Below are 20,326 nucleotides of genomic sequence, written 5' to 3'. Positions count from 1 at the left end.
CTGCTATTAACCTGTCAGCTCCACTCTTCTGCTCGAGAAGTTATTTTCCTTTACTCTTCTCTTTGTGCCGCCATTAACACGTGAACAGTAACTAGATTATTTTAGAAGAAACCGGTGCTGAGTTTCATCTTGCTTGGTGTGAAGTTAGGGGATCCTACTGTCATCATTTCTTGTTTCATGTGTGTTTCATTACTGAGGCCTCTTCTGCTCAGAAGAGATCTTAGTGAACTTTGGTAGCTAACAGAACTACCCCTCCTTTATATCCTTCCTACTGTATTTGAAGCCAGTATTATGCCCGAAAAATCTGTCTCCACACAAAAGACAAGTTAGGAGCCGCCTTTCCTGTCTCAGATGGCCTCTTGTGTTTTGCCATCAAAGGACCTGGAGAATCCCTCCCTGCCCAGAAGTTTTTGTGTTTCCCCCAAAAGACCCTTCTGTGTCTTTTCCACCCCCATCATTCAGTATTGCTTCTCTGGAGAAAATCTGGCTGCAGCCTTGCAGTGAGCAGTGACAGACAATAAATGTAGTCTTCAGTGTTTGTGTGAGAGACTGCCATACCGAGGGGCTGTCTGAAATCTGGAAAGACACCAGGAAGGAGGAGACTTCCTAGTCCTTCCACCTCCCACATCCCAGGAGAACCCACCAGCCAGTAAATCACGCTGGGAGGTGCCCTTTGGTTTATACTCCACCTTCCATCTTTCTGTCCTGACCCACAAACTGTTATGAAGCCACAGTAAGCATCTCAGGGGAAGATTCATAATGTTAACACCAACTCCTGTTAAGGTCTTCCTCCTTACACACATCTCTTCCCATCTCTGACCATACACGCCCGCACGCCACGTGTGCTCACGCCCCCTCTGTCTCTGTTGAATTGAGACTGCAGGTGCTGCATACTTGGCTCAGAACCCTGACTGGATTCTCTTCCTTCCCAGGGACTCCCATCCCTGATCTGCACCAACCCAAGAGGCTTTTTCCCCTGAAACAGTGTCTGCAGATACGTCTATGGTGCTGCACATGTTGCTTCTCTTTTCTAACTCTTCCCAGTTTGGGGCAGTTTAGGAGAAGGCAGAAGTATGCGGTGGAGGGTGGGGATTCACCCATCCTTGTGCTCTCGCAGAGCAGCTCTGATGCGAGGCCAGGTCGGGGCTGGAATGTGAGCAGGTTTATAAGCAGGAGGTGATAAGGGTGGGGTAGCAGGTAGCTGCCTAGAAGCACATGGCCCGTGTGCTGGGAAGTCAAAGGTGACACCTGTGTGAGCCCCTGACCCTCGCCCAAAAGCAGTTCACCGAGAGGAGTCCAGAAACTGGAGGGACCTTAGGTCTTACGCGTCCACCTTCTGCTTGGTCAGGGTCACCGCTCCAGCCTGCTGGGTGCTTCCTGGGACCTTTGCCTTGGGTCAGACACCAGGTATCTGAAGCTGTGAGGCAAGAGCGTCACCTGCCCTGCGGCCTGGGCTCCCCTCCTGCAGCTATGGCTGCCTTAGTCCCTTAGTGGTCCCGGGTAAGCTAACTGACCTCCAGACTCTCCATTTCTGTGTCTGTAAAATTATATCCTGCCTCACGGGGCAGTTGGGAGGTTAAGTGAGGAAACGCACGTTAAGGGCCTAGAACAGAACTACATGCAGAGCAGCTGCTGAGTGACAGGCGGCGGTGCAGCTAGCTCCCGGTCTCCCCGCTGGCCGCCTGCCGGGACAGCTCAGCGCGAACGAGGGGGAAGTGGGGTCTGGGATAAGGCTGCACACCCTGGCCTGCAGAGGGGCTGGGCTGGATACGAGAGAGAGGCCTGCTGAGCTGCTTGCTTCCCTCTGTGCCCAGCTCTGCAGAGCACTCCAGAATTAAGCCCCAGAGAAGGGCAGGATAGGATGACAAAGCTGTGACCCCGGCCTGGACACTGCTCAGAGGCAGGGATTGGGCCCTCCTGATGGAGTTTTCCTCTCCCAAACCTCACTCCTCACTCACCTCCCCGTCCCCAGTGTGCACAGTCTCTTACCTTCAACCTTCCAAGACTCTTATTTGGTGCTTTTAAACTTTTTTCTTTATTTAGACAGAAAAGACCAACTCTTTAAAAGTAAAATGCAATAAATAAATAAGTTAAGCATAGAGAAGTGTCTGAAACTGACTCCCCGCTCTCCCCTTAACCACTCCCACCCCCACCCCATTTCTTTTCCCTAAAACCTCTTTCTAAAGAAAATGATCAGGTAATAAACCCCTTTAGCCCTCCCCTCACCCCTCTTCCCAAATACCCAGTTACCCCCCAAAGCAAAGGGAGAAATCAAGAGAGAGAAAAAATCCAAGGGAAACATTGTCTAAACTCCCAGAAAGAGAGATGGCAGCGTCCGGCCGGGCCGGGCTGGGTAACGCACGGGTGGCAGTGGTATTTACACGGAGGGAACCAGCAGAGACTGTAAACATTTTTAGGGATTTGGGGGAGGTCTTTTCCTCGGAGGAGGAGGGTCTCTGTGGCTGACTGGCAGAGAGGCAGCCCTCAGGGCTCCCCCACACCCTCCTTAGAGGGGGCCCTTGGGGGAGGCAGTGAGTTTTAGGGCCGGGAGCCCAGGGTTCAGGGATATCCTACCTCTAAGCTGAGGGTGGCAGGGAGTGTGAGGACCAGCGTCTGAGAAGCCCCTAACGTGGGGCAGAGGCTGGGTGAGGGCTGGGGGGGGGGCGTGGGGGAGGCCCCGCTGCCCTCAGGGGCCGCATGGGTGGGACAGGCCCGCTGGTGGGGGGGCAGGTGCGAAAGCTGGGCACAGAAAGCCCATCACAGGAGCTCCAGCAGAAGGCAGGTACCCCCTGGAGCCTTCGAGCCTGTTCCTTGCTCCCTCACAAAGGCCAAAAGGGCACCTGGGAGGAAACAGGCCCTTCAGGGGAGGCAGGGTGGTGGGAGTGGGCCGGTGTCCTGTGCCCCCAGGGCCGTGAAGCAGCGTTTGCCCCAGCACCCGATCAAGGCCCAGGGCAGATGTGCAGAGAGGGCTGGGGCCAGTCGTGGGGAGAAGGGGTGAGGTGCCCCTTCCTCTGGTGTGTCCAGACCTGTGAAGGAAGGAAACATGGGTGAAGCTGTGGGGAAGACGACAGCCACTGCAGGTCACAGGCCCCAGGGGGAAGAGTTAGCTGGGGTGGCTCAGGAAGGCAGGTCATCGGAAAGGCCTCAGTCCAAACTGAACCATCCGGCTCCCCAGCCATTCGACAAGGGGCAGGGATGGAGGGGATGGGACGGAGGGACTAATGATTCAAGAAACCAAAAGGATTAGGAAGGAGATATTCAAACAGCCCGTGAGAAAAAGAAAGACTGAAAGATATGGAGACCAGGACTCGAGGGGGAGAGAGGCAAAGAAATGAGACAACAAACAGGCAGGCAGAGGTGACTCGGAGGAAGGGAGGGGCACAGTGTATGGGCAGACACCTGGAAAAGAGCAAAGGGGCATCCGCAGAAGGGCGGCGGAGCAGGCCAGGGTGGAGCCAGGGCTGGGCTTGGGGCTGGAGTCTCGGGGGGGGGGGGTGAGACCCCCCCCAGCCCCTAGGGGGTGCTCTCATTCCTTTTAGGAAAGGAACAAAGAAGCAAGAGAGAAGTGCACGGAACACAGACCACAGTCACCAACCACTGTTGACCAAGCACATCCCGCGAGCTGCCCCCAGCCCTGACCCTGGGCTGGGGGGGCGCTTCCCTCCGCGGCCCCCTCCCCAAATAACAAACAATCGGCTCCAAAGACAACACGCTCGTTCCATGCAACTTACAGGGGCCCGGAGCAGGGGTCCGGGGATGGGGGCTTCGGCCGACAATGGACACGGGCCCTGGGCTGGGGGGCCCCCAGGGTGGGGGGAGTTAAGCAGCCAGGATTGGGGGGAAAGGGGGAAAAACAGAAAATGTGGGTGTTGTTCTTGGGTTGTATTTTTTCAGGTGTTTGGTCCAAAGGAGAATTAAACAACACAAAAGTAATCAAAGGTCACAGCTCTGTAGCCATGAGCGTGGGGTGGCGGCAGGCAGCGGGGTGAAGGGGACCTGTTAAGTGAAATTCACAGGCAGTCCAGCGCTTCAGCCACCTCCACCTGAACTGAAGCTGCTTCCCAGAGGCCTGGTGCTCAGGCTCCCCCTAGTCTGCTCTGCACTGTCCACTGTCTCATGGGTCTACTGCTGTATGAGGGAAATCACCTGGGGTCCAGGGCGCTGGGACCTGATGTTCCCACTTCTCAGGAGAACAGATAATCCAGGAGCCGGTGATTCTAGGACCCTCTAGTACCCTAAACCAGCCCCCATTCCCCAAACCCTACTCCTCTTAACTCTACTCCAACCCAAAGGAAAACCAGAAAGAGAGACATACAAGACACATGGACACTGACCAGACAAACGAGACCAGATATTGGGGAGATCTAGGGAGTGGACACAGATATACACAGACTTGGCTCTCTCCGGGGTCAAGTGTGTATGTGTGTGTGTGTGTGTGTGAGGGAGAGATGGAAAGAGGAGGTGGGGGTTGGGGAGAGAGACTTGGATGATTGAAAAACAGCTGAGGAAGCTGCTCCAGATCCCTCCTTCAAGTGTCCAGAGTGAGGGGTGGGCATCCCTGCGAGTAGTGGGAAAGGTGGGGGGCAATCCAAGTGAGGGGCCCTGGCTGCAGTGGAGGGGCGGGGGGGCTGGAGAGGCCACGGGTTGGGAGCATGACCCACCTGGAGGCCCTCAGTAGGGCCGGTTGGCATCCTTAGGCCGCTTTAGCTGGACTTTGAGGCGCTTCATGCCAATCTGGAAACCGTTCATGGCCTGGATGGCAGCCTGGGCACTGGCCGGATTGTCGAAACTCACAAAGCCTGAGGTGAGAGGGGCATAAGGCCTGGCCCAGCCCCCTCACTCTCCTGTGCTTAGGGCCAAAGCCTGCTCTTTGCTTTCCGATCACCAGCCTACTTCCTCCAGGTCTTGAAACCCCAATGTCTAGAAGACTGCCCAGCACACCGTAGGCATTCAGTAATTGTTGATTGACAGTTGAGTGACTGAGTCCTGTCCAGCCTCTCTCACACCCCGGAATGTCCCTTTCAGCATTATTTTGAGAAGCAGCCCCTTCCTCAGCCTTGGTAGCTCTGAACCTGCCTTTTGAAACCTCCGCTCCAGACCTTACATGACTTCTAAAACCCAGAGGACAAGCATGTTCCCTTTCTCTCCCGAGGGGCTTTCAAAGAGTGAAGGCAACTGATCGCTGCTCCCTAAGCCTTCCTTCTGAAAACAGGACTTCCCCAGTTTCCGAGACTCTTTCCGCCCTCGTAGAGCATGGGTCTGACCGGTTCTTAGGGAGAACAGATGAAGCTGTGGTTTTCTGGAGGAAGAGATGGTCCTGGGCAGCAGCTGGTATGGAATGTTTGCAGGGTAAAGAATGGTTCTTTCTGACTCTTGGACAATCTGGATTTCAAATATTGGGCCCATTGCAACCATATTGCAACCATAAGTGCCTTCAAATGCATCAGACCTTGTCCTCACCTGGAGTTTGGCCAAAATGTGCCGTATTTTATCTTTTGAGTAGGGGAGGTAATTAGGCTTTTTCTTCCTTTCTTTTTTTAATGGAGGTACTGGGGATTGAACCCAGGACCCCATGCTTACTAAGCACTCACTCTACCACTGAGCTATACCCTCCCCCCCATATTTTATCTTTTGGATCATCATATTCTTACCAAAACACTTGCTCTGATTGGTGGCCCGGTCAACAAAGACTTTGGCTGAGATGACATGGCCAAAGGGGACAAACATCTGGAGGATCTCTGAGTCCGTGAACTCCTGGGGCAGGTGGTAGATAAAGATGTTGCAGCCGTCAGGGCCTGGGTGGCAGCAGAGACAGAAGGAAGGGCTCAGTGATTGAGAGACAGACTCAAGGTGCCAGGGACCAGGGAAGGCAGCCGCCAGCATGTGAGCCAGGGTGCCAGCCACCTCGTCCCCACCTGCTTTCATCCCCACATGTGGGGCCAGAGCTGGCCTTGGAGCCCACGGCAAGGAAGCCCCGTCCCGAAGGCGCTTGGCTGGCGGGCCCGCTCAGGCCATACCTTCCCGCTGCTGCTGCTGCTGCTGCTGCTGCTGCTGCTGCTGCTGCTGTTGCTGCTGCTGCTGCTGCTGCTGGGGGGGAGGCGGGGGCTGCTGGGCCACCAGGGCAGGGGGCTGTGGGAACGCAGGCGCCACCAGGCTGTAGGCGGCTGGGTAGGCTGCTGGCAGGGAGAATAGAAAGAGCTAATGGGGCTCTGGGATGCCTGTGGCCCTGCCCCTCCAGCCAGCTCCGTCTCCCTTTCCCTAGCCCGGGCTGGTGGAGTGGACAGGGCTGAGAGGTGTCAGAAGAGCAGCTGCCTCAGACCCTGGATGCCCTGCTCCTATGGGGCATCCTCACAGGTGTGTCCTGTCAGTGAGTCTGAGCGGGTGGTTGGCCGGGAGCATGAAGCCCAGACCCCACTTCCGGGCGTCTTCTCCTCTCGCCATCCCTGGGCCAGCGCCTGGGCTGGGGCTCCTCACCTGTATAGTGCTGCATTCCCGCGTAGGCCTGCTGCAGGGGGTCCACCGGGGCCGCGGGGCTCTGGGCTGGGGAGAGCAGCACTGACCGTGAGAGTGGGGCTGGGCCACGGCCGGGAGCCCCACCAGTGCCTCTCAGAGCAGAGGCCAGGCGGGCCGGGAGGAGAGCCTCATCTGGGCACGGGGTGTGAAATGAGAGGGTGGGAATGCGCAGAACCGTGGGAAGAGGGGCGAGCCTGCATTAGCAAGATTTGAGTGTGTGAGAGGCTGTGAAACCCTGGATGAACCATTTCGCCTGTCTCAAGACAGAGCAGAGGAAAGCACCTTATAACCCCAACACCTGGAGAGGGAAGGCGTGTCATGGCTGCTGGCTGTGGGAGCGGTGGCTGGGATGGCTGCTGGGGAGAGGACGGGGCAGGCAGAGAACCCCACCTGGGTAGGGGTGAACCCCGTTGGGATACAGAGCATCAGGGGCAGGCTGCCCAGCAGGCTGGGTGGGCACCGGGCTGTAACCGTTGACGCCCAGGGCGGCAGGGATTGCAGAGACAGGCGTGGCGGCAATGGCAGGAGGGGTGCTGGTTCCTGGGGAGGAGAAAGCGGCAGAGACAGAGCAGAGAAGCAGACACACACACAAATGCAGAGAACCAGTCAGCAAGTCTGAGGGCAGAGGGGAGGAAGCAGGCTGCTCTCTGAGCCCAGACCCCACGGCTTCCCTGAGTGATGCCCTGTGAGCTACCTCTCCCTGCCCCAACCAGGGGAAGCTCCCACACCTGCCCCATTCGCACCCGGCCCAGCCCAGCCTGGGCCTTACCTGAGGATGGGGTGATGGGGGTGGCGATGAGGCCATTGGCATTGATGGCGGCCATGTGCTGCATCTGCACAGCAGCCATGGTGGCCATGGGGCTGAGGTAGGCACTGTGAGCCGCTACCAGGGCCGCCTGCTGCTGCATCAGCTGGGGCAGGGGGAGAGAGGAGAGTGGGGCCAGACCCCCTGCACCCGGGCCTGAATCCCTTCCCAACCCTGGGCCTTGGCTTTGGGAGGGTGGGGGCAGGACACAGGAGGCCAGGAGGAGATGGGGATGGGCATTGCTCACGGCCTGGGTGTAGGCGCTGTAGGCTCCAAACTGGAGAGCGATGGGGCTGAACATGCCCAGCTGGGTGGCCACCTGCTGCATTCGGCGGAGACCTCGCTCCTTCTCCGTGTCAGCAAACTTCACCACCAGGCTGGACGAGGCACCCTGGGCACGGGCCCCACATGCGGTCAGAGGGAGAGAGTCAGGGTCTCTCCTCCCCAGAGCCCTCAGGACCTGGCCTCAGGTCCACCACACATGGCTTAGCCTCTTTGGGAGGGCAGCCATCATTAGGCCTATGTCAAATGGGGAGATTTTCATCCCACCCTCCCCCTGTGCCAGGGTGTGCAAGAGACTAGAAAAGGTGAAGGCATATTCTTGAAAAGGGAATGCAAAGGGCATCACTGGCTTCTCCATGAGGATTCTGAATTGGAAATCATCCCCAGGGTGCATCAGCCACAGCAAACAGTTTAATCTCAAGCTCATCTTGCCTTGTGGCTACCCCATGCCCTTAACTTACCCCCTGCCCCCATGCCCTAGTCCTCATGGTGTGCTCAGGGGGTGCAGCTCAAAGTTTAATGCCAGCCTATGCCAAATAAAAGCCAGCCTGGAACATTTGCGAGGATTGTCGTGGAATCCTAGGATCTAGAGTGCAGTTCTTTATCTGATGCTACGCCCTCTAGTCCAAGTCTCGCTGAGTGCTTGCCCAGCCTCTGCTGGAGAACCCCTGAGCTGTGGGAAGCTCACCTCCCTGGGAGCCATCTAGTTGCATGTGAGAGGTTTGCCCTGCTGGGGAGCCCTCCACGAGAGCCATCAGTTGACCCACTGCTAATGTGCCGAGACAGCAGGATGAATGTGCAGAGGGCATGTGAGGCCTTGAAGCGACTGTCCCGATGCCCAGCCAATGCGGGTGGTGGGTACGGGAAGAGGTGAGAGATAAGGGAGAAGGCTGAGGGCTGGAGGAGGCAGGAGAAGAGAGTGAGGACATTTGGACTGAAGATGAGGGATAAGAGCCTGGGAGATGGTATTTGAAAGGTGAAGCTGTCCCTAAGATGTTTGATTCTTCCGCCAGAAACTTCTTGAATAAATTCAAAGACCCTGTCTAGAATGGGCTGCCCTGCCTGAGCCACAGTCTGGCGGGGGCCCAGTGAGACTGGAAGAGGCCGGAGGGCAGGGGCAGCAGGGCTCACCGGCAGAGTCCGGCTGCTGTGAAGGGTGTTGATGGCTGCTTGGGCCTCGGCGTGGGTCTGGAACTTCACGAAGGCGCAGCCTAGAGAGTTCAAGAGGGAGGAAGAGAGGGTGAGAGCCCACCCTGGAGGGCCCCTACAGTCCCCATTGCCCAAGGGACCAGGTGGGGCAGGAATGCAGAGGGCTTGGTGAGGGAGGGGGGTCAGTGGGCTACCTTTGCTGGTGCCATCTGGCCCCCGGAGCACAGTGCACTCATCTATGGTCCCAAAAGGCTCGAACATCTTCCGGACGTCTTCATCTGTCTGCTGCTTCCCTAGCATCCCCACAAAGAGCTTCCGGTCTTCTAGGGGGTAAGGCAGAGGAGAAGGGGCAGGTTCAGGGCCTCCTGGCTGCTTTCCCAGCCCTGTTCCAGCTTGGGACAGGCAGAGACCCCACTCCTTCACCTTCAGCTCCTCCCTGGAACTGCCCTCACCTTGGGGACAGACGGCTCTGGGCTGTGAACGGGGTGATGGTTAGGGAGCGGGGCACAGTTACGTAGGATGTGTATCCCAGTTCTGAAGGACTGACTTGCACGACACTCTGGGCCTCAGTTTTGCCATCTCTACAATGGGTTGGATCACATCCCCTCTGGCTATGCTGACTCCTGTGCGCATCTTGACTGGAAACCCTTCAGAATTCTCAGACTTTCTTTTTCAAGAAAGACTGCCTCTCAGCTACTTCAGGCCCTGGGCTTGAGGATCGAGGGAGGAAGACTGAGTCAAGGTACAGAACCTACCTCCTCGGCTCTCGCTGTCGGCTGGCTTGACCTGGATCGGCCTGTTCATCTAAAGGAAAGAAGAGAAGGCAACTGCTGGGGACCTCCTCCAAACACCCCAAGAGCCCTCCTGGGGCCAGGACCTGCGGAGAGGCTACAGGGAGTGAGCCCAGGCCCAGCCCCCTAAACTGCTAATGAGAAGGAAAGAATGGGGCTTGATCTTGTTTCGGATTAGGCCCTGAGGGGATCAAAGGTGGTGGAAGGAGAGGCTGTAGAGGAGGATGCTTATGGGGTACGACCCCAAGCTCAGGTGAAACCCCAGAAGATTTGGCCCAGGAGAGCAGGGCTGCCCACAGGACCCAGATCCTGAGATAGAGTTCAGCCAAGGGCTATTCAGCAAGAGCCGCCTCAGTTCTACAAAGTAGGAGCAACAGAGGCCACCCCATCAAGCAGCCCCAAGGAAGGCTCTAGACTGAGGGAAACCCCACAGATGCCCCAACTTCCTTCTGACCCCTAGAGGTGTGTCTGCCTCTCTTTCTGCCCCTCTACACCCCTTGACCCCAGGGGGAAGGCACTTGGGCAGCACAAAGGGAGCAGATGCCCAGTCTCCGTGGCAACGGGAGAATGCGCGCTATGGCAACCGCCCACTCAGCCTGATTTATCCGTCCCCGTCGCCCTGGCGACCGTGGTGACGTCATCACTTCTGCTGCTTCACACACCCAGAGAAGGAGTGGGGAGGGGGGTGGGAACAGGGTATGCTGTGGGGGGAAGATTTGGTGGGGGCTGGGAGGTGGGGGAGGGGCCCAGGGGAGCTTCCAGATCCTGGAGGGAGGTGGTGAGCAGGCCCTGCCCGGGCCATGCTGTCCCGGCTCCTGCCTTCCTCCTCCAGATCAAATCCTTGATGTCTCACTGCCGAGACAGCTCTAAAAGAGGAATTGCTGTCCCGTGCTCTTTTGAGATTCTCTCGGTATCCGGAAGTCCTCCAGAGATCTACCCTCTCCCCTACTCCTGAAGCATCTCCCTTTGTTCGGCCTCCAGTGGAAATGCAGACAGCCCCAGTTCCGCTTTCCATGTTCCTGACTGGTGAGAGGACTTGGGAATGACTCCTGCAGGTTGATTTCCTTAACCGGAGTGGGGAGCATCTTAGGAACTGGAGAGGGAGGGGAAGGACTCAGTATCTCATGTCTGAATATATTTTGCTTTTGAAGACTTTGACCGCTGGGGTCACATCTGGTCACCCAAATCATCTGATGGCGGAACGGCGCTAGTTCTAGTGACCAAAAAGAAACAAACAAACCGAAGAAAACTTTCTTTTACATTCTGAGAGTGGGGCCAAAGTTACCCTCAGGAAAGGCACTGGACTTCCAGGACTGGCCCTGCCACTCTTGGACAAGTCATTCCTCTCCTCTAGGCATCAGCTTCCTCATCTATAAAATGGGCTGGATCAGGCGGTCTTGAGTCAGTTATTCTAGCCTTGGAGACTTTGGAGGTCAGCACTTAGCACAGAGAAGTGCAGAAATGATAGTTGCCCCTGCCCCTTCTCACACTGCACCCAGTTCCCAGGTGTCAGATCATGCCAGTTGGCCTGACTGGACTCTGCTGGTGAGGTATCCCAGCCCTGGATCGATCTAGGCCCCACCTCGACCAGTACTCCCTCCCTGGCCACCCCTCCCCCCAATCTCTGAATCTGAGAGCAGCTGGTGGGGGAGGGGGTAACAGTCACACAAATCCGCTGGCCAATCTGCCCCAGCTTTATCCTCCACCAATCTGGGATTATCCCATCGTTGGTTCTATCTCCTCAGGAGTGTGTGTGTGTGCATGTGTATGTGTGTGTGTCTGTGTGTGCAGCAAGGGGTGTACGCCTTCTCTCCTGTACTCTTGCCAAAGCAATTAGGAAGTCCCCTCACAGGCATCTGAGCAGCCAGCCCCCTAGCCCCGCTGCAGGAGAGGCCAACTCTGAACAGGAGGCATGGAGTCACGGCATCAGGGAATTCTTCTGCTTGTATTAACCCCTTTCCAACAGGCCCCTGGGGATTTACTGTTCCAGTTGGGGATGGGGGACCTGGGACCCAGAGAGAAAGGATGGCGTTCCCTCCCTGCAAGGCTCCTGGGCACAAAAATAGCATATCAGTAAATCTCCACAGCTGATATGGATTCACACAAACACACACACGAGTGCACAGATCACAGCCCAGACCATGTTGGTGGAAGGCTCCCCTGACTCCCTCATAGGACAGCCTCCTCCCTCAATGGCCTCTAGTGCCCAGGTCCCCAGCCTCTCTTTTTCTGGCCTGGCACTTCCTGTGGGAAGCTCAGCCTTTGTTAGCTTAGCTGGGGCACACCTGCCGCCTCCCCTGAGTCCAGCTGGGCCCTGTTTACCTGGCAACCTGGCTCTGGGCGCCTCTCTTCCCTAACTACCACCCACCAGGTGATAAGCCCTCCCCAGGGCCTCCCAAAGAAGAGGAGGCTATTTATACTCCAATCTCTGAGACCCTTCACCAACACGGTCACTTGTAAGTCTTTCCCTGTCACCAATAGCAAAGACCCCACTGCAAAGAGCTCCCCGCACCCACAAAATCTAATTCTCCTGAGGGCACAGGCCTGGTACCCTGTCACTCTCTTGTGCCCAGTGTCCCAGGCCACACACGGGTCCTCTCCACTGAGCCAGAGTCCACCTGCTCAACAGTGAGCTGACGGGGAGGCCCGTGCCCCGAGAGTGGGTTTTTGGCCCTAGTAGAGGAGGGAAGGGCAGGCCAGACAGGGGGCGTCCCTCACACCGCCACCTCCAGGAGGCCACATTCTGCTTGCAGGGAGAATCCAGGGACCTGTGACAGAGCCTCTCCTGGAAATCTTAGGGGAGAGAGAAGGAAATGGGGCCTGGCTCCCCTCTCCCTGTGGCCCAAAGCAGCACCTGAATATGGTGGCACCTTCCGGATTCTGGGGTGACCAAGATGGGGAGGGCATGAAGATTAGAGGGACTAGGAGGGACTTCCCAACACAATTGTGCAAAAGATGGCACATTGGACACACACACACACACACACACACACACACACACACTCAGTGACTGTCTGAGGGGAAACAATGCTGCCAGGAAGGCAGGTGGCTGAGAAAAGACCTGAGGGCACAAAGGGTCAGGCCGAGCTTGGTTACAGACATCTGTCCCTTAAACTACCCTGCTCTGCTCCCCCAAACCCCCAGTATGGGGGCCCCTTGGAGGATGGAACCCCTCACTGCTTTCCTACTAAAGCCTCTGTCAGGTGCTGCTGGATTCTGTCCCCTGGGGCAAGGGCCAAAGTGGAGAACGCAGCATCACCTGGGAGCTTGGGGCAGGGCTAGACAATTTTTAACCCCGGGCACCCTTCTCGCTCTCCTCTGGCCCTGGGCCTCACTTCCTCAGGAAGAGGAAGCAGTGCCTTTCCACACTCAGGATGGAGCCCTGCCTGAGCCACACAGGCGGCTGGAGGGGGATGGAGCCAGGGCAGAAGCCCCCAGCTGGCACAGATGTTCCCCCTGCAGTGCCCCCGTCTCTGCCTTCTCCTTCATCCTCTCTGGTTTCCTCAGGGGCTCTGAGAGGTAGGAGGACAGCAGACACAGACAGAGGAGCAGCAGTGGAGATGAGAACTGTCGATTTCTGAAGGGCCTCCCCAGACAAAAGGAGAGTAAGGAGAGTTGCGAGGTCGTGCGATGGGAACCAGGCTTCCCAGGGATGTCTGTGCACACGTGCTCACACACACGCGTGCTCACACACACATGCACGTGCTCCTTGGAGCCTGAGCCTACTCACACATGCACGGATCCTAAATTCTGTGGGCAATGGCTGTTCTAGGCTGCCGTGCCCCCAGCCGGGATAATACAGTGGGGTAAAGTCAGGATGCTGGCAGTGGGTCTGCTTTCCCAGTGGTACTCGGGGTGGGGGGCCACAGAGGGGCAGGTCACAGACTGATGGAGGGTTCGAAGGTGAGAGTGGTGGAAGTAGTTCTAATTTTCTTAAATTCCCCCCACCCTCTTTCCCATCTGTTTTGTCTGTTTCCCTCCCAGGAAATGCTGGAGAATCAGCCTTGATCTCCATTTCCTACAAGGGGGAAGGAGCAGAGGATGTGACAGGTGTGTCTCCGGCACTCAGACTGTGTTTAGCAAATGCTGGCTGGAGGGAAGGATGGAGCTGGCTCTCAGGAGGTACTTTCTGAGGGAGACAACAGAAGCAGGTAGGTACTGAAAGGGAAGAGCTCAGCCTTTCCCCTCAGGATGCAGAACTGAGGGGCAATCTGAGATTCTTTATTCCTGCCCTTGCCAGCCCAGGTCTGGGACAAGCTGCAAAGCTGGCTGGGAAGAAGACAAAGAGCTCTGACCTTGTAGGTGGGAGGCCACATCAGAGGCCACGCCTGCCTCCCTGGGCACACTTGGCGGGGTCAGGCCTGACCCTCCGCAGTGATGTCTGCCTCTGCCCTTGCTTGCCGCCTCCTTCCCTACAGGGCTTACTCCCAGCCCAGGCCCAACAGGCCCCGATCCACCCTGACGCCCTGTGGTACTGTTCCCGCAGCTCTTCCTCAGGGACGCGAGGTGAGCCTGTCCGAGCTCAGAAGTCAGCACAGAGATGCCAGTCCAGCAGGCACCAGCTGCCCATCTCAGGCTGCAGGCACCCCTCCCCCATCTCACAGATTTCCTCCCCAGAGCCACAAAAGAGTGCCTAGTGCCTCCTGCTCACTCTGCCCCACACTTGGTGTCCAAAGTCTTCTCCCCACGCCTCCCAACCAGCTAAGTCCTCCCTCTATGTGTTGTCCCAAGGGCAGCTGGAAAGTGGGAAAGGGGCCGCCTCTGTTCTTTGCGAAGGTCACGTTTACTCTGCTAATCGCTGTTTTCCTTCTCTCCTGGTGAGGAGAAATGCATGCAGCTACAGCAAGGAAGGGGGGTGCTAGAAGGAGGGAGGGACTGCCTGGTGATGAGAGCAGGTGGAAAATACACTCAGTGTCTTGGGAAGGCGGTGCCCCTTCTAAGGCCCTTCTCAGCCCCCTGGCCCTGGAAAGGCCGGGACTCACCCCTGGAAGCGTCTTCTGTTCGTGCAGGGCGCTCTGGGCCTTCAGGGCTGAATCGCGGGCACAGTATGTCAGGAAGGCACATCCTGAGGAGGAGCAGGGGCAGAGAGACCGGGTCGGGGGGGGGGGTGAGTCCTCGGTCTCCCCTCCCTAAGAGGCTCCCCTCCACGAGACTGAGGACTGGGAAGCTTGTCCCTTCTTGCCACCTTCTGTCTGTTGGGGTGGGGAGGTGTCTGAGGGGGGTAAACACTGTGCCCCAGGGGGTCTCTGGGCTGATGAGCGTGGGGCAGAGACCTAGAGACCAGGAGGCTTAAATGGAGGGGGTGGTGGAAGAGGAAGGATGCTTGGGCTGTCAGGAGCCGGGGCTTTGTGTGGGGGGAGGAGAAAGGGGCATGTGATCTCAGACAAGTACATGTAGTATGGTTTTCTCTCTTCCTTAGCTGATCTCCTTTCCCCTTTCTCTTCTGCCTCCACCTCCCTCCATCTTGGTCATCATCACCCCTCTCCTCCCCCATTTTCCCTATTTCCTCCTCTCTCTCCAGCTCCACGGGAGGCAGTGGCGGGTGAGAGTGGAATAGAAAAGGAAAGAGAAGAGCAGGTAGTGGGAACTCCCTGGGCGGGTGGAGGGGAGGCGGTGTGGCCCCTCTGGCTCCCAGCGCAGGGAGCTGTCCAAGTCCTGACCCCGGGGCCTGACCCTGCTTATCTGCACAGCCCTTAGGCCTAAGGCATATCCTCTCTTCACCCCCAACTCTCTTAACTTTCGAGTCCCCTACACTTTCCAGATTGATCTTTACCTACCCTCTGTCCTTCGTACACTGTTTCCCAGGTCCCTTTCTTTAGTTCTGGAGCTGCCCTGCCCAGTCCACGTCCATCCACTCTTTCCAGGTTGAGGTCCACTCTGTGTCCTGACCCCCATCCCAATAGTATCTGAGGCTACTGAGACTCAGTCTTGTGTGCTTGCGCACGCGCGCGCGCGCACACACACACACACACACACACACACACACACACACACACACACCTGCCCAGTTGCTTATCTCCCAAACCAGCTCTCTGTTCAGCCTTCCTTAAGTTCATCCACGACATCATCCCCCTCAGCTCTGGGATCCACATCTCTGCAGCCCCCTTGACACCTCTTCCCCCAAAGAGGCTCTCCTTGGTCCTCCATCCAGAGTCCCCTGGTCACCCTGAGTTCTCTTCTAGCTCCCTCATCCACACTCCCCAGTCCCTGAACTCTTTTCCTTCCAGATCCACCTTTTCCAGCCATTCCATCCCTCCAGCTTAGCTTCCCCTCTCCTCCCAGCCTCCCAGCCTCCCAGCCCACTCCCTGAAGCCTCTCCAGCCTGGCCTGACCCCTCACCCTTGTGCAGCCCGGTGTACTTGTCCTTGATGACAGTCAGCTCGAAGATCCGACCAAACTGTTCGAAGATGGGTTTCAGGTCCTTTTCCTCCAGATGCCTCGGGATCTGCCCCACAAACAGCTTGATGGCATCCGGCTCCTTCATTGGGGCGGCCCAGGAGGAGTGGCCGAGGGGAGCAGGGAGAGGCCCAAAGCCAGGGGGAGCTGCCCAGCAAGGAAGCAAGTGGCCCGGGCCAGGGCCCAGCCTGGGGCTGGCTTTCCCTTTGGCCCCCAACCACAGTGCTGAGCAGAGGGGCAGCTCTTCACACAAAGGAGGCCCAGAGAGTTGAGGGCTAAGGGTCAGGGGTCTAGGCAGACTGCTGTCATGCCACCAGGGGGCATAGCCCAAACAAACGATCTCCCTCCCAGAGATCTGGCAAATATCCCAGGATGGGAGGCAATGTGGCCAAGACCTGGGGTTAGGGTGGTAGCAAGGGTGCTGGGAATTGGGGTTTAAGATAAGAGCTGGAGGTGAAGGAAAGGGCCTGAGGAGGGAGAGGGGGATGGAGGCTGAGGGGTTAGAGGCCTGGTATGGTTGCCAGCAGCGTCAGTGTTGGGTAGGGGGGGCACTCCTGATGTGGGGCAGGTGGAGCTCTCGTTGGCTTCCCTGGGAGGACACCTCCCCTGTGGCTGATCCTTCTGCTGGGTCCGAAGATCCCTGATGCCAGATGCTTGATCTCTGATGGCGGCAGGGCGCCGGGGTCCCTTTTGCCCTGCAGCCCCCCTTCAGGTTCTCCCCTCAGCCCCCCTCCCACCCCCACCCCGGTCCCCGGGCCTGGACTGATGCTGGCTTCTCCCGCCGCTGGGGCTGCCTGCTTTCTCGGTCACCTGGGTCCCGGAGCTCTGCTCTCCGGCCGCGCTCTCCTCAACAAAAACCTCCCCCCTCCACACCCCCTCCCCACTCCCACCTCCTTTCCCCTGACATCAGTGATGTCAGTCTCAGGGGTGGAATACAAATTCTCTACCCTGGAGAGGGACGCACAATCCAGACAAGAGCCACGCCCTCTTTCTATCTGCTTCCTCCCTGACTCCCTTCCCACCCCCAGAAGAGCAGCTGGTCCTGTTGATAATAACCCTTCCCCCATCTTACTCCCCAATCACGAGTTGTGTAAGGCGCTAAGATGGAGAATTTATAGAGGAGCCCTAAGGTGGGGTCCATTGTTCCGGGGGCTGGAGCTGTCCCCGGTGCTGGAAGAGAGGACCCAGGAGAGGGGAGGCGGGGGAGGAAGGGAGGGGAGCCGGCATCTGGGGAGACTGAGAGTGGAGAGCCAAGGAAAACCAGCGGAAAGAAGATGGCATAGGGACAGTGGGCAGGTTGGGAGTGAGGAGAAGGGTGTAGCTGGTCGGGGGCGGGAGGAGGGGAAGCAGGTGTCAGAGCCTGGGGGAAAGGGCAGAAGAGACCCAGAGAGAAAGACAGAAAGAAGGGAGAGCAGGGTGAGATACATGCGGAGAGAGAACTGTGTGGTTTCCAGAAAAGGAACCAAGACAAACCCTATCTTGCTGGCATTTGCCAACGCCCCCTTTACGCCCTCTGGAGGGTTTGTGTGTATAAGTGCATGGGCAGGGAGGCAGTGGTGACAGCGGGAGCTCTCACGTGTAAGCTCCTGGAAGACCAAGACACCATTGGATACAACATTTTACTGTTCAGAGTGTCTAACACAGTGTCTTGTTCACATGTAGTAGGCACTCAACAAATATTTCTCGAATTAACAGTCAAATGCAGAGAACCTTTGATGGAGTAGATTCCTAATTCCTTCAGTGGGCAGAACCACAGCTGTCAAGCTCCCCTTTAGGGCAGAGGAAACCCAATTACTCCTTCCTTCCACCCCACCTTAGGTTCTCTGAGTGGGAGTCTCTAATTGAGTCAGGTAACAAAGAGGGATGGGTGAAGCATGTTTGGGGGCCGTTACTCCCCTGAACAGCTATGCTTCTATAGATGATCATTTGGCTTCATTATGTTGAGGGAGATGGACTGCTCCATGCCCTGGGCTCACTCACAGCTCCACCTCAATGCAGGGAGTATCTGTTGACATCAAACCTCCTGGACAGGGCAGCCCTTGCTTGCCATCAAGTGTTCACCAACCTGGGCTCACAGCTTTTGTGGAACACCCTGCTTCCTATCATTCTTTCATCCCAGAATGGGGCTGATGTCTCCACAGTGGTGCTGGTGTCTCTGAAATATGTCCCACCTGAATCCCAGCAGCCCCTATGCCTCTGCTATTTGGGCGGGCAGGCTTCTCTTCCGGAAGGGAAGTAATAGTAATATCACTTAGAGGACTATTCTGGTATCAGTCTGTGTCACAGGCACCATTCCAAGTGCTTTATATTTACTAATTTGTTTAACCATCAGCACAAACCTATGACATAGGTTCTAGCCTTCTCTGAGTAAAGATAAGGAAACCAAGGCACAAAGAAATTAAATGACTTGCCTAAGGTCACTCACTAGAAAGAGGTCCAGCTAAGAGTGGAGACCGGACAGTCTGGCTCCAAGTTCATGCATTTAACTCCCACAACAAATCTCCTGGTGGGAATGGACAGAGTAGCTGAGCCTGGCCTTTCTTCCTCTTGTGTCTTCATTTGAGCCCTGGATGAGAGATATCCTTCCCTCTGCTGCTTGATTGTCCATTAACCACCTTCCATCCTTCCTTAGCCTCATTTTCTGTGTCCTGAAGCCACATTCTGACAGGTATGCATGTTTGAGTGAGTGAGTGTGTGTGTGTGTGTGTGTGTGTGTGTGTGTAGACATGATTACACTTACAGTATGGATGCCAGGTTCTCTCAGTAGGGTCCTCTAAAATGGGTGGTGGTGGGAGATGGTAGAGGACTCAGTGCTGGGTGGTCAGAATATATGATCACAGTGTCAGGAAGTCAAGAGTGCAAACACATCTGGAAAGTAACTTTCCACTCATCTCCCCCACCCCCACTGCTCCTTCTCTTGCCTCCTAATCTGATCTTGGTATTTATGGAGATGCTAAACAGATCACGCCCTCTGAGGATGGAGCCTAGGAAGACCCCATGGCCTTGTTGATCTCATTACTCTGTGTCTTGTCAGCAGATCTGCCGCCCTGCTGCTCATTCAGGCTTGGGGCTAATCATATTAATTGAAATATTAAACATTCACAAAAATGAATTATAATGAACTCCCCTCACTCCTCCTCTCAGTCAGCAGTTGAGGAGACAGCTGCAGGCAGCAGACCACCTCCAATCCTTTGCTTCATTCATGATCCTCAGATGGAGGGTTTCGGCGTGAGAGGAGAGGCAGAGTTTAGGGGAGAAGCCATGGGAGCTCTCTTCAGGCCCTCCCTGCTGGGTGACTGTGGGCACATCTCTGTTTTCCTTTTAGGCTGTGGGGGAGGGGAGCCCTGTGAGGTAAAGAGGAGGCGGGGGCGGAAAACTGACTCAGAGGCCCTACTGGGGAGTTGCTTTCCAGGAAGAAATGAGGCTCCCAACCCCTAGTTTCTCCAAGGAAGTTTCTCTGCCCACCATCCCAAGCTCACCTTCTTTTTTATTTTTCTGCCCTTAGTGCTAAGGTGCCCTACATTAAAATATTGACTTTACACAGAGAGAGCTCACTCTTGGTTTTAGATTCCTGGGAAATGAGAAATGCTGAATAATTGGGATACTTTTCAGAAAGGACAAAATGTAGTGATGGTATGTGTGGGCAGAGTGGCTAGTCACCAAATACTTGTTGGCCTCACTAATTGACAGCAGAGCGAAGACATCTGCAGCAGAATTTATGAGAGTGTGCAAAGAGCTGATTATACTTCCTTCAAGTGGCTTCCACCTCAAATGGAGAGGTAAGACAGGCCAACACAGTTTACAATAGTGAGAACTATCATATGCCAGTAAAAAAATGAAAGTAGCCTCTCTCATTGACACATATGTGTATTTGGGGTTTGGGCCATGGGTTGTGGTCAGTCAGGAAAGGCTTGATTGATTTTCAAAGCACAAGAAGATCATAGCCTAACAGAAGGAGGGCCTTCATTATTTTATTCGTGGTGGGGTGGGAAATGGAAGGAATTGTGCATGCATATGCGTGTGTGTGTGTGTGTGTGTGTAGATTTGCCAGTCCACACCAGCACTGTTTAATATAATGTAAGCCATATATATAATTTAAACATTTTTCATAGCCACATTAAAAAAGTGACAAGAAAAAGTGAAATTACTTTTAATTATATATTTTATTTAACTAATATATCCAAAATATTATTCAACATGTTTATATGACATATCCAAAATATTCAACATATAATCAATGTAAGAATTATTAATGAGATAGTTTACATTTTTTTAATACTAAGTCTTGAAAATCCACTGAGGATTTTACACTTACAGCTTATCTGACACTTAAATAGCAAATTTCAAAAGCTTAATAGCCACAAGTAGCTTGTGGTGACCACACCGGATG

The 20,326-nt window shown here is 55.7% G+C and overlaps 1 protein-coding gene across 3 annotated transcripts; it reads right to left on the bottom strand.

Moving 5' to 3' along the window:
- Window positions 1–1,970: 1,970 nt before the first annotated feature.
- Window positions 1,971–16,901, bottom strand: CELF3 (CUGBP Elav-like family member 3). 3 transcript variants are annotated; one of them, XM_032464275.1, is made up of 13 exons: window positions 15,880–16,901; window positions 14,523–14,605; window positions 9,505–9,553; window positions 8,944–9,069; window positions 8,732–8,811; window positions 7,566–7,709; window positions 7,283–7,424; window positions 6,904–7,053; window positions 6,475–6,540; window positions 6,018–6,176; window positions 5,652–5,795; window positions 4,662–4,799; window positions 1,971–3,026 (listed from the first exon to the last, which is right to left on the bottom strand). In XM_032464275.1, the coding sequence occupies exons 1-12, from the start codon at window positions 16,022–16,024 to the stop codon at window positions 4,672–4,674; spliced, it is 1,416 nt and encodes a 471-aa protein (XP_032320166.1). In that variant the 5' UTR covers window positions 16,025–16,901; the 3' UTR covers window positions 1,971–3,026; window positions 4,662–4,671. The 3 variants fall into 3 exon arrangements, with proteins under 3 accessions (XP_032320166.1, XP_032320167.1, XP_032320165.1); XM_032464276.1 differs by having other exon boundaries at window positions 6,475–6,645; window positions 8,944–9,072; window positions 15,880–16,900; XM_032464274.1 differs by having other exon boundaries at window positions 8,944–9,072; window positions 15,880–16,898.
- Window positions 16,902–20,326: the final 3,425 nt, after the last annotated feature.

The sequence above is a fragment of the Camelus ferus genome, chromosome 21, assembly GCF_009834535.1.
Source record: "Camelus ferus isolate YT-003-E chromosome 21, BCGSAC_Cfer_1.0, whole genome shotgun sequence".
In the NCBI taxonomy this organism is placed as follows: domain Eukaryota; kingdom Metazoa; phylum Chordata; class Mammalia; order Artiodactyla; family Camelidae; genus Camelus; species Camelus ferus.
The sequence above is the reverse complement of the archived record's forward strand: the minus strand, read 5'-3'. Positions and strand labels throughout refer to the sequence as shown.